The 14,323-nt window shown below is 35.5% G+C and overlaps 1 protein-coding gene across 3 annotated transcripts in view; it reads left to right on the forward strand.

Moving 5' to 3' along the window:
* Positions 1 to 14,323, forward strand: part of GXYLT1 (glucoside xylosyltransferase 1) — a 53,009-nt gene that overhangs the window by 20,754 nt on the left and 17,932 nt on the right. For all 3 annotated transcript variants that reach the window (XM_040488422.1, XM_040488420.1, XM_040488421.1), the window contains 4 exons: positions 1,339 to 1,510; positions 3,165 to 3,290; positions 7,034 to 7,285; positions 14,074 to 14,197. In XM_040488422.1, the coding sequence (XP_040344356.1) occupies positions 1,339 to 1,510; positions 3,165 to 3,290; positions 7,034 to 7,285; positions 14,074 to 14,197 (674 nt within the window). The remainder of the gene's footprint in view (positions 1 to 1,338; positions 1,511 to 3,164; positions 3,291 to 7,033; positions 7,286 to 14,073; positions 14,198 to 14,323) is intronic.

Raw genomic sequence — 14,323 nt, forward strand, 5'->3', positions numbered from 1 at the left:
ATGTTTTAGGCCATCTCAGAAATTTTTACCTGGTACTGAGTATTTGGAGAATGGGACTGAATGCCTATCAGTGAAAAAAGTTATATGAAGGAAATGTAATTAGCATGGTTGAAGATTGAATATAAATATAGATGGATGAATTTATGTTTGGGTTTGCTTCAAAATGATCTGTTGGTTAGTGGAAGGGGATGTGGGGGGTACTTTAGATGACATAATAACATTTGAATGGGTAATTGTTGGAGTTAGGAGATGGTTGCATGAGGATTTATTCTCTCTATTGCAATATGTTTTTGAGATTTTTTTAAGTGTTTTTTTTTTGTTTTTTGTTTTTTTTTAATTTTAGAGAGAGAATGCAAGTTGGGGAGAGGGGTAAAGGTGGGGAGGGAGAGAATCCCAAGCAGGCTCCACACTCAGCACAGTGTGGAACGTTGGGCTTGATCCCACAACCCTGAGATCATGACCTGAGCTGAAATTAACAGTCTGATGCTTTAATTGACTGAGCCAGCCAGGTGTCCTGAGATTTTTTTTTAATTAAAAAGCTAAAAAATAATTGAATGGAAGACCTTCAATCAATGATGCTCCTTTTGTCAATTGGCAGGTTCCTTGAGAGAATTAAGCCCTTAATGCAGCCAGTCTCAGTAATGAATTAACTTCTCTCCTGTGTATTTAGAATGGTGCTAGTTATGTACCAATCTTGGGAGAATTGAAAAGAGTGGTAATTTTTTTGTGTTTTGTGGTTCCGTGTGAGGAATATTTGCTGAGAAAGCCTGGTTGAGGATATAGAAATACATAATTGATTCAACATTGTACTGTTTTGTAATTTGACATTTCTTTGCTATTCAGTTATTTTTGTTTGTGTTTGTTTTTAAAGATTTTATTTTTAAGTAATATCTACACCCAACGTGGGGCCTGAACTCACAACCTTGAGATCAAGAGTCACATGCTCTTCCGACTGAGCCAGCCAAGCACCCCATTTCTTTGCTTTTTATTTATTTATTTTATTTTTTTATTTTTTTCAACGTTTATTTATTTTTGGGACAGAGAGAGACAGAGCATGAACGGGGGAGGGGCAGAGAGAGAGGGAGACACAGAATTGGAAACAGGCTCCAGGCTCTGAGCCATCAGCCCCGAGCCTGACGCGGGGCTCGAACTCATGGACCGTAAGATCATGACCTGGCTGAAGTCGGACGCTTAACCGACTGCACCACCCAGGCGCCCCTCCTTGCTTTTTAAATAGAAATTTTAAACTTCAGTTTTTGAATATGGTCAGAATACCATGTTGTTACCATGTTACCCAGTACTAAAACAGTTGGAAAATGTGGTTTTCTTTTCTATTAGGTATAGTCTAAAAGTGCAGCCTGCTCAAAGAATGCACCTCGCTGTGGTTGCCTGTGGTGAAAGACTGGAAGAAACTATAACCATGTTGAAGTCAGCTATCATTTTCAGCATCAGACCGCTGCAGTTCCATATTTTTGCTGAAGATCAACTACATGATAGTTTTAAAGGCATAGTAAGTATTTGAGACTTTGTCAAGACTGTAGAGGTGAATATTCAATGTCACATTATAATAGAATGTTGTTGTATTCCTTCATTGAACAAAAATATTTATTCAATAACTAACTGCCCTCCTAGAGTGGGGCGGCCACTCCATCTAAGAATCCAGATGTAGGTGTAAGAGGAACGTTTGTTTTTGAAAAGGAGGTTACTTCAAGTCCTTTGCAAAGCATGGAGGTTTTATTTCACCGGCTTTAGCTCCAAGGTGATTTGACTGAAAAGTTCTGTGATTTAATTGTATTCCCATGTTTGGCTTGGGAGTATCTCAAACAGTGTATACAAGGATTTTATTTCTGTTTTGAAGGGAAGGAGCTCTTGATTGACAATATAGAGGGAAGCGGCTTTTTATTCTGATAAGAAAGTTCTTTATTTTGGTTTTATATTAGTTACAATCAGTGGCTATATTGGCAGAAAACTTAAACTAACAGTGGCTTAAACAAGACAGAAGTTTTTTTCTTTCTCACATATAAGTCGACAGTCTGTGGTATATGGTAACTCCATGTCTTCCGGGACTCTCTTCTGTCTTGTGGCTGAGCCATTTTGACTTAAGGCTTCTACCTTATGGTCCCAGATGGCTACTCCAGCTTTGGCCCTCACACTCATTTTAACCAACACAAGGGAGAAAGGAGTGAAGAAGGCCAATCCCTTCGTACCCTCTTAAAATACTTTTCAGAAGTTGCATATGACATTCTTGCCAGTGTCTCATTGGTCTGAACTTAGTCATGTAACTATATTGTTACAGTTGTTTGTGAGGGTTAAAAGTATACTCTTTAGTCAGGGCAACCATATAACCTTAACAACAAAAAAATTATAACTGTACAAGAAGAGTAGAACAGATAGATATGGGTAAAGAACATATAAGAGAAAGAAAAGTCACCTGAAATGTCACCACCTTGTGTTCTTAGACAGTGGTAAAGATGATGATAATCATCTGAACCACCAAGGCACCTCGGACAGATATTTTCTAACCAGTTCATATTGGTCTGACTTTGAGTGTAAATATTTCCTATTATACATACTTGGGTATAAAATTAGGGCTTAATTTTTTTGAGTTTAATTTGTTTAGTGATTGATGGGATTTATTTATTTATTTATTTTTTCAACGTTTATTTATTTTTGGGACAGAGAGAGACAGAGCATGAACGGGGGAGGGGCAGAGAGAGAGGGAGACACAGAATCGGAAACAGGCTCCAGGCTCTGAGCCATCAGCCCAGAGCCTGACGCGGGGCTCAAACTCATGGACCGCGAGATCGTGACCTGGCTGAAGTCGGACGCTTAACCGACTGCGCCACCCAGGCGCCCTGTGATTGATGGGATTTATATGTCAGATGAGGTAGATGAACAACTTGCAAGGCTTTCAGCTTTCTGATTTTGTGGTTGTTGTAACTTTCATTGTCCCTCTGATCTAGAATGTTACTAGGATTTTAATACTGTGAATAAAACAAATGGTGGAAAAGAAGAATCTGACATTCTCTGAACTGTGTACAGGATTAACATATAATATCTTAATTTTTAGCTTTTCAAAATAATCTGTTGGTTTATGATTTTGCAGAGAAAATTGAAAGTGAAACAATCTAACCTGAGTTCTTATTTTTTTATATATTTTTTAGCTTGAGAGCTGGTCATTTCTGCAGACATTTAATTATTCATTATACCCAATAACTTTTCCAAGTGAGAATGCAGCGGAATGGAAAAAGCTGTTTAAACCGTGTGCTTCCCAGAGATTGTTCTTGCCAGTAAGTTTTTTCTCCGGTGTTTTGTTTTTCCTTCTAATTTTGCCTTTACAAACATGAGTTAATGAAGAGTTACATAGAAGTCAGTTAAAAAAACACAAACACATGTAGGTTTTCTCTTTTTACATTAGGAAAAAAACTTCCTGTAGAACAAATAAAAGCTACAAAAAAACACATCTGTTAAAAATGAAAAATGTAAGTAATTTCTGTTGAAATACTGTTTCTTACATTTTAATTTATTCAGGGGCTGTAGACTGTTTTTTTCTTTAAGAAGGAAGGGAGGTCATCAGATCTTAATGGAGCCAGGCCTGTTGCAGACATGCACGGACAGTCTCCCCTTCTAGTTGCCCACTGCATTTATAATTTGGGAAGTGAAGTAGATTGCATCATTAAGTAGCCATTTCTTTCTTATACCAAGCCACATTACTCTTTCCTGATTATATTTTAATGCAGTTGGCAAGGTGTGTGTTTTTTTTTTTAATTATTTACAGTTTATTTATTTTGAGAGAGAGCAAGTGTGCACGAGGGAGAGTGGGGAAGGGGCAGAGAGAGGATCCCAAGCAGGCTGCATTGACAGTGTGGGTGGAACCCATCAACCATGAGGTAATGACCTGAGCCGATACCAAGAGTCAGATGCTTAACCAGCTGAGCTACCCAGGCACCCCGACACAGACACAAATTTAAGGCATGTGAACTCAAGGGAAATGGGAACCATTTATTCAGTGGAGCGATTCTTTGGTGTTATTCTCTGGTGATAAACCCTGATCATTTTTTTAATCGTAAAAATATTCAGAAGCAAGATTACCTCTTTCTTTTGAGTTGATTTTATCCACAGTTTTAAAATTCACAGTAGTTGTTAGGACCATTATAATGTGTAAAATAGTTATGGTAGTAGAATATTGAACTTAAGAAGCTGACAAGATCCTGGAAAGTGATTGAATTATGGGGGAGGAAACTTTAGTTATTTGTTATTCTTAAGTGGAGTAAGGCAGTTCTTAGTATACTAGGAATATAATTTATCAAATCCAAGTCATCAGTAAGATTTAAAGTTATAATTTTTAGCAGAGTCTGCCTAACCAGTAACTTTGTTGCCATGCATAAAAAATTCAGATCCTAGGATCTTCCTCAGTCTCTGCTTCCATTATAAGAAGCACACAAATAGGGATTAGATAGGGAAAAAGCGTGAGAAGTTTTAGATATTTCTTGTAGACTTTAGAAGTTTATGGGGTACCTGGGTGATATAGTCAATTAAATGTCCGACTCTTGGCTTTGGTTCAGGTTGTGATCTCATAGTTAGTGAGTTCGAGCCCCACATCCGGCTCTGTGCTGACAGTGTGGAGCCTGCCTAGGATTCTCTCTCTGTTCTCTCTCTGTCCTCCCCCCCCCCCCCCAAATAAGTAAAGTATAAAAATAAAAAAGTTTAAGACAGAATTTTAATGTGGAATCATTGTAGTATCCCATTCATTTAGTTAATAAATTGAGTGCTTGTTTTCTGCCAAGAGTCTGTACAGAAGTGTTGGGTATATAGGAATGAATGGAACAGACTTGTTTTCCTAGAGCTTATTGTCCAATGTGGGAGGCAGGGGTTAAACAAATACAATATGGCATTAAATAAATGTGTTACTGAAAAAATAGTATGTGATGATAGAAGCCTAATATTATAACCATTTCTCTTCCATTTTGTTCTGCATTATTAACAAGTTAAATTGTTAATGTTGTGATATGAAATTTGCCAGATCATTTAGTGTTGTAATCTGGTTAAATTCCTAAATGGAATTTGAAACAGTAAATATATTTGAAACCTGTCAAATTGTCCTCATATTTCACTGTTACTTCTGCATCTTTTTAACTAGATTTAAGTAAATTGATGCTTTATTTTTCTAAGTTATAATTTTTTTCATGGAGCTTCTCTTCGTTTGATATAGATTGATGAAAACAACTGATGTAAGCTCTTCCAACTCCTGCCTCCTCCAAAAGGAACTATAGAAAAAATGCTGACATGGTTATTATTTAACCTTACGTCTGATCTCCAGTTAACATTGGCTCTCAACAGTGATCAGTGTCTTCCAAGTCTGCTAACAATATAATAATTTGTAAACACACTTTGTTTCATGGTACAGAAGCAACATGTTGATATAAAAACAATTTCCTTCACTTTTCTGCATCCCAAAGAGAGACAGACATACAGACATATACATACATACCCTGTAATTGGGATCTGTGAACAAGTGAATCTTCCCTACTCAGGCTCTGTAGTCAAACCATCAGATTTTTTACCACCTTGATATTAAATCAAGGAGAGAATGGGCTGATTGCAGCCTGGTAAGCTGCTCATTAAGGTGATGACTCAACCTTAGCAGCAGGAGGAGTTAACAACTTTGAAAAGGAGCAGAATGAGGATCAAACTCTTACTCTCTTTATATTCTTTTCTTTTTTTTTAATTTTTAAAGTTTATTTATTTTGAGAGAGAAGAGAGAGAGTGCAAGTGGGGGAGGGGCAGAGAGAGAGAGAGAGAGAGAGAGAGAGAGAGAGAGAGAATACCAAGCAGGCTCCATGGTGTCAGCATACAGCCTGATAAGAGACTCAAACCCACAAACTGCAAAATCCTGACCTGAGCTGAAATCCAGAATCAGATAATGGCTTAACCAACTGAGCCACCAAAAGATTTAGGTAAATGTAATAATTGAGTTGTACTAATATGCTGATGTATGCAATAAATTTAAATTTGTGAGAGTTGGATTCTAAACTTCTTGGGTAAGGCAGCAATAAAGTATTTTCCTTGAAAAATCCCTGTAGAAAACATATTTAACATCTCTCAGAAAGTAACAACGTAGCTAGTCTTTCTTTCAGGACAAGTTTTGTCTTCACCCTTGCTAAGTACATGCACATTTACTTTGATTTGTTGGAGATAGTTTGTAGCAGGATTCTCGCACAGAGAGTCCTGCACAGAGGCTTTTCTTTCCAGGAAGCATCTTTATTCATGCCGGCACTGCTTAGTTGGGTTCGTGCCCAAAGAACTGAGCCTGAATGCCACGTGGGGTAGTTTTTAAATGTATTTTCTACTTCTTTGTCTCCCATATATGGTAACACACACAACCATGCAGTCCGATTAAGTGATCTCATGTTACAAGGTCATGAAGGATGTTGTCATGTACACGTATAGTCAGGTTACCTTGAGTTTTTTTGTTTTTTTTGTTTTTCTTTCTTTCCTTAGGTAGGTAGGGGACCCTACCACAAGTTACGCACAAAAACAAAACAGTGTGGACTCCAGAACTAGGTGGTTTGGGTCCATCATTTTCTAGTTGAGACCAAAATGATATATACATACCAGCCATTAGTGTTATAGACCCAGAGAACATGTTGAGAAGATCTTTGTTTGTATTGATTTATTTCTGTATTTATCTCAGGAAATTAAGATTCAAGGTGTAAGTCAGCTGAGTTAATGTTATTTTCCATCATGAAAAGAATTTCCTCCCAAATCTTTATTTTTCCAATTGTTAGTACAGTATTTATTTTTTTGTTCTGATTTGTTTTTGTAGCTTTTTTTCTCTAAAAGTTAATATAAAGATTAGCACAGTGCATATATATATATATATATGCTATTGTAAAAATGACACAGGAAAAATGTCTTAAAAATTAATGTAAATTAGTTTATCTCATAGGTATTTTTTTTACTGTTAAAGCTTCTCTTATTTTATATTAAATAAATAGAAATATAATTATTGTTTCATATTCTCTTCTTATAGTTAATCCTGAAAGAAGTTGATTCACTCTTGTACGTGGACACGGATATCCTTTTTTTACGGCCAGTTGATGATATTTGGTCTTTACTAAAGAAATTTAATTCCACACAAATTGCTGCAATGGCACCAGAACATGAAGAGCCTCGAATAGGATGGTATAATCGCTTTGCCAGACACCCATACTATGGAAAAACTGGAGTAAACTCTGGAGTTATGTTGATGAATATGACTAGAATGAGAAGGAAGTATTTCAAGGTAAGTCACTGATACAGGTGCTTGGTTGAAATTTCTTTGTTTTCCCCCCACACATTTTTTGGTTTCCAATTTAATTTTGTTTTATTAAAAAGTAGATTAAACTTCAGAAATTTTCCATTTATTTAGAATAATCGAAGAAGAGAGTTCATACTATTCTGTCTGTTGGAGGATTGTGGTAGATCAAGCCAGATGTCATTACGATGCAGTAAAATAACATTACACTAAGTAGTGAATTTCATCTTCCTGGATTGTTATTCCAGGTAGTAGTTGTCATTTCATAATTGCGCAGCTGTAGAACATATTGGGGGAACACAGAGATGTGGTTAAGAGCTTAAGACTCTGTAGCTTGTTTGCTTGGTTCAAACCTCTGGGACCTTGAGTAAATTTTTAATGTCTCTGGGCTTTAGTTTTCTCGTCTGTGAAATGAAGATGGCAGATAACATTACCTATATCATAGGGTTTTGTAAGGATTGAGTTAGAATGGTGGCTAACACATAGTAAACGTGAGCTATTTGGGAGCTATTGGAAGTTAACTTTAAAAAAAATTCTTGCATGTTTGTTACCTCTCAGATTGTGGGTCAGTGGAAGAATCAGGCTATTTAGTTTCTCTGTGCATTGTGAATACATGAGTATGTTGTATTTACCAATTTTATGTTGATGAGTTTTATGTCATTGTAATTTGTGGGCTCTGGAGTCAAACTCTTTATATTTAACTTTGCCACCTGTGCACTTGTTTAACCATTAGCTGGTTAATTTTCAAATGTTAATTCTCTCAACTGAAAAGTAGATAATAATTGGACTTGTGTAGGTTGTCAGTTTAAAGGAGATCCATGTAAAATGCTTAGTGCATCTCTTCAACAAATGGTGTTGGGGAGACTGGACAACTACATGCAAAAGAATGAAACTGGACTACTTTCTCACACCATACACAAAATAAACTAAAAAAGGATTAAAGACCTAAATGTGAGACCTGAAGTCATAAAAATCCTAGAAGAGAGCATAGGCAGTGATTTCTCTAACATCAGCTGTAGCAACATTTTTCTAGATATGTCTCCTGGGGCAAGGGAGACAAAAGCAAAAGTAAATTATTGGTACTACATCAGAATAAAAGCCTGCATAGCAAAGGAAACCATCAACAAAACAAAAGACAACCTACTGAATGGGAGAACATATTTGCAAGTGACCAATCTGATAAAGGGTTAGTATGTAAAATATATAAAGAACTTCTATAATTCAACACCCAAAAAATAAATAATCCAGTTAAAAAATGGGCAGAAGAGAAGAACAGACATTTCTCCAAAGAAGACATCCAGATGGCCAACAGACATGAATGGATACTCAACATCCTTCATTAATAGGGAAATGAATATCAAAACTACAATGAAATACCACCTCAAAACCTGTCAGAATGGCTACAATAAAAAACACAAGAAACAGCAGATGTTGGCAAGGATCTGGAGAAAAGGAACCCTTGGCCACTGTTGGTAGGAATGCAAACTGGTACAGCCACTACAGAAATCAGTATGGAGGTTCCTCAAAAAATTTAAAATAAAAATGCCATATGATCCAGTAATGCCACTACTGGGTGTTTTCCCGAAGAATAAAAAAACACTAATTCAAAAAGATATACGCATCCCTATGTTTATACAGCATTATTTAGAATAGCCATAAAATTATGTAAGCAAGCAACCCCAGTGTCCCATCGATCAATAAATGGATAAAGAAGAGGTGGTATATACATACAATGGAATGTTAGTCACAAAAAGGAATGGAAGCTTGCCATTTGCAGCAACATGGGTGGATCTAGAGAGTTTAGTGCTGAATGAAATCAGAGAAAGACAAACACCATATGATCTCTCATGGAATTTAAGAAACAAAACAAATGAACAAAAAAAGAGAGAGAGAGAAAAACCAAGAAATAGACTCTTGACTATAGAGAACAAACTGATGGTTACCAAAGGGGAGGAAGTGGACGATGGATGAAATAGGTGATGGTGATTAAAAGAGTACACGTATTATGATGAGCTCTGAGTAATGTATAGAATTGTTGAGTCACTATGTTGTATATACCTGAAACGAACCTAACATTGTATGTTAATTATACATTAAAATAAAAAATAAAAAGAAAATGCTTAGTGCAGAGCATGGCACATAGTAAGCACCTAAATGTTACCTACAAGCAGTGACTTCTGAAACACCCATATAGACTTACTGTTTATCCCTTTATATCTAGTTAGGGTTATGTTAAACATTAAAGTCTATTATGTCTTTTATGATATGAGGATATATGTGTGTATATTTGTCAGATATTTTTCTTATGCCTCCTGGTGAACTGGAATTAATACCATTATTTATTACTGCATTTGTGTGTCTCATTTAAATCTTGGCCCCATTTAGAGTTGTTTCCTCGATTTATCTTTGACACAGGCAACATTGCTGCTTGCAGCATCGCCCATGCCTTGACATTTGGGTCTTAGGACCATTTGTACCCATCATCCTTATTTTCTGTAGATGTAGTAAACCTGGTTTTGTTTGTTTTGTTTTGTTTTGGTTTGGTTTTTAGCTTCCCTGTTTTCTGAACCTTTCTGAAATCTTGATTCTTTTCAGTTTTGTCTCCTACAATTGAATGCATTAATGAGGCTAGTGTAACCTATGCTCTTGCTTAACAGTGAACATTTCTTCAATTACCCAATTTGTTAATATAGCTTGAGTTTTAAAATTTCATGAACCATAGGTTTTACTAAATAAAACAGGCATAATACCATGAGGTCTTCCTTTTTGGATTGTTAGCCTATGCACAGTAATATTATACCAGAAGATGGTGCTGTAAGATTACCTGCTAAGGAATAATATGACTTCTCAGTAACTCTTCATTCAAAATTCATAGAATTATGAGAAGTTTACTGTTGGAAAGAACCGTAGATAATTTAGTATAACACCATTATTTATTGTCTCAAACGTTTCAAAGTTACAACTATCTAGTTCAAATCTATGATTATCTTTTACTTACTTAAATGTCACTCTTAAATACTTTAGCAGTTTCTCTCCTTCTTTTTGTCGTGGCATGTTCTAAAACCAACTAGAGATGTAGATATGGGAGTTGAAATCATTTCAAGACTTTTAAACTTGTGTTTTCATCTGTGCATTATAGACTTACTAAAGAAGGCTATGAGAGGCATGATTATACATTAATTCAGCAGGTGCAATTTACTTCACATCTACTGTCCTTGTTTTCCAAACCTGTTCTTGCCCTGTGGGAACAATGGAGATTTGCTTTGTTTTCAGATGTTACTATATTTATGATTGGTGAGAGGTTTCTATAAAATTTATTAATTTTTGATTCCTTTTTTCATATGTCTGTCTTTGTTTTTCCTGATTGTTTTCCAGACTATATCTGTAGCAAACATTGCCTTGTTTTTTCCTACTGATTCTACAGTTTCTGGCTCTAGTGATATAACTGATTACTTGTAGTAACTTTCTAAACTGTTTTGTACACATCTGTGAATGTTGCCCTATGGTTCTTATTGGATGAAAAGCTGTAAGACTACCCATTTAAGATAATGACCATACTTTAAATTCTTAATTTGCTTTGCTGTCACACAGTTCCTACAATTCATGACTGTTCATTTCCAACCTGATGCATTATAGTTATGTATTAAAAATTCAAATAAAACTTCTACTTTTTTGTTGTTTCTCATTATGCATGGTATACAATGATACAGTCGTGGTTAAGCTGTTGCTTTGTATTTTGTTATGATTATATTTGCAGTCTTGAATCCCTGTTAGGATGCTTCTTAACCTTTTTCTATTGGGAAAAAACAAAGAATATAAATAAATAAGGCCTCTTTAAAAAAAATTTTTTTTTAATGTTTATTTTTAGAGAGAGAGAGAGAAAGCACAAGTAGGGGAGGGACAGAGAGAGGGGGAGACACAGAATCTGAAATAGGCTCCAGGCTCTGAGCTGTCAGCACAGAGCCCGACACGAGGCTTGAACTCATGAACTGTGAGATCATGACCTGAGCCGAAGTTGGACACAACTGACTGAGCCACCCAGGTCCCCTAAAAAATTTATGTTTTTAATTTTATTTAATTGTATGTAGAATAAAAAGAAAAGTCCCACCCTTTACATACCTCTATTCCCGGTTTCATTTCTTTGCCCAAATGACGTCATAAACTTTGTTTTGTATTTTTCAGACCCATTAAAAATGTGTTTTGAAACAGATAAACATGTACATGAGCACTTACCTATAAAATCCTCTTATAGGGGCACGTAGGTGGCTCAAGTCTGTTAAGCATCCAACTCTTGATATTGGTTCAGGTCATGATCTCATGGTTCGTGGGATAGGGCCCCACATCAAGCTGTGCGCTGACAACTTGGAGCTTGCTTGGAATTCTGTCTCCTTCTCTCTCTCTCTCTGCCCCTGCCCTGCTCTCTCATACTCTCTCTCTCTCAAAATAAATAAATAAGCTAAATAAAATAAATTCCTCTTATATATCTTCAGTTTGCCTTTTTCACTCAATAAATATATAACTGATTTTTATATCAGTACATATGTGTTTGAGATTGCAGAGAATGGATGATTTGGTTTTATTTTTTTGTGTACTAGTATGAGCATGTAGTTATATGACTGAAAAGTACTTCCTATTTTAACTTACACTTTCCTAGTCAACTATACTACCAGTGTGGAAAATTACGTGTTCATTTAATTTTTCGCCATTTCTGTTTCCTCCTTTGGGAATGGCTCTTTGTCCATACCCCTTGACCATTTCTCTATTTTTAAAACAGTTTCTATTAAGTTGAACTTCTTTTATATGTAATTCCTCTTTTCTAAACTAATTTTGTATATTTTTTCATTAGTTGTTTTGGATATTCTAGGTTATATAATTAGCATATAATAGTGTTATTTTTAACATGGTTTTTATATATTTTTATCAAATATTTTTATAGTGGAACTTTTCCTTAAAGTTATTTTCCTTTTTTTCTGAAGACTTCACTAGACCTTGTAATTTTATCTTTCATTGATTTTATTTCTTTGAATAGGCATATTTCTTTTCTTAAAAAATATTTTTAAAATTTATTTTTCAGAGGGAGAGGCAGAGAGAGACAGTGCGAGTGGGGGAGGGGCAGAGAGAGAGAGACAGAATCCAAAGCAGGCTCCAGACTCTGAGCTGTCAGCACAGAGCCCAATGTGGGGCTCAAACTCATGAACCCTGAGATCATGACCTGAGCCGAAGTCAGATTCTCAACTGACTGAGCCACCCAGGTGCCCCTGAATAGGTGTATTTCTTTATATATTTATATTTATGTATTTGAATGCACAGAATCCAATGAAGATTTGAAAATGGCATGGTACAAGGGGTCCACCAGCCCTGTGTGTTGAATGTGTTGCTAGTCATTGTCCTTTTATAATTCAGATTTCCCTTTTCTTACCCTAAGAACATTTAGTTAACATGCTAAATGACTTACTTCAGAGTCCTCCTTTCAACAAAGTATTTTCTTATTATTTCCTTAATAAAACTTCTTTCAGTCATTGTTTTGGGGAATTCCTGATTATTTTATAATTACTGTGTTTACTGTGTTGAGAGACTTGGCACGAGGGTAATATGACTATAGCAGATAATATTTAGTTTAAATATGTAGCTTTTCCCCCCAGAAACTCTGGCTTTTCTTTCTCTTTCTTAAGGAATAGATTGTTACACTCCCATTGTGTTTATTATATATCCTAGAATAGCTTATAACAATGCCATTCAAACTGTGTATGGAGGATCAATTTTGTATTTTAAATTTAGTTTTTCATGAGCCAATATGTTTGTAAAAATGATGTATATAAGTTACTAGAAAAATGTTTTTTACATTTTTGTGTGTGTGACTAGAAACAGATTAAATATAAAATTATTCTCTTGAATTGCTATAAATGTTTCTAAATGTTACTCTTAATTTCTGTACTTAATATTGTGAAGGACATCAAAAATTCACTGTTCTGCACACTGTAAATTGCACTTTGAGGAATACTGGTTTAAGTCTGGAGAGTTTAAAAGAAGGAAATGAGTTGAAAAGGCTTAGTATTCCCCTCCACCACTTGTCACCCACATTCACAAGATCCAGAGCCCTCTTTGAACTCTTTTGTTTCCTTGGGTATTTGACTTTCTGCTTTAAAATAATGAGCTTATGAGCAACTTTACAGAGACTGAAAAGGCAAATGATAAAATTCACTACCTGTTTTTGATTTATCAGTTTCAAGTGGATTTCTTTGAAATGTCAATTATAAAAAATTAGCAAATCAGTCTAAGAATGATAGTGATCACGGTAACAGTAATAGCTAACATTAAGTATGTACTATGTGCCAGGTACTTTTTATTTATACATTAGATAAAAAGTTCCAAGTACCTTATACATTAACAGGTTGAACCCCAAAAAGCTCTGTGACATAGACATAGGTGATATCTAGACATATGATACAAGTACTAAAACTATCTGCATTTTAAGATAAGGTCATAGTCATAGTACTTTACACTGTCACCTACTTTCTCTTTCCTATTCTTTCCTGACTTTTATTAGTTTTGTCACTTCTACATGCAGCTTCAGATGTCTTCTTTTATCTTCCCTGCTCCCAAATGGACAGCCCTACTCACATTTAGGTTTACATTTGAGTCACTTGGTTTTATAAGAAAAGAAGTTTGCATTTCTCCTTGCTGCTCTGTAATGCTAAGGGAAGAATGGGGAACTGTCCTTGTGCTGCCATTTGGAACATGGAAGCCTGAGCATTTCTTGATGTATTTCCCCACAGAATGACATGACAGCTGTACGGCTGCGATGGGGAGATATACTTATGCCACTGCTTAAAAAATACAAACTGAATATCACATGGGGGGATCAAGATCTGTTGAATATCATCTTTTTTCATAATCCAGGTAATCATTTAAATTTCTTTTATTCTTTGCATTTGTAAAAAATCAGGTAATATGTAGTCAAAAATGAAGAAATGCATTTATTTGACTTTGGCTTATATTAATGAATATCACTAATTATGTTTAAGA

The sequence above is a fragment of the Herpailurus yagouaroundi genome, unplaced genomic scaffold (genome assembly GCF_014898765.1).
Source record: "Herpailurus yagouaroundi ecotype Mexico unplaced genomic scaffold, PumYag 166, whole genome shotgun sequence".
Classification (NCBI taxonomy): Eukaryota; Metazoa; Chordata; class Mammalia; order Carnivora; family Felidae; genus Herpailurus; species Herpailurus yagouaroundi.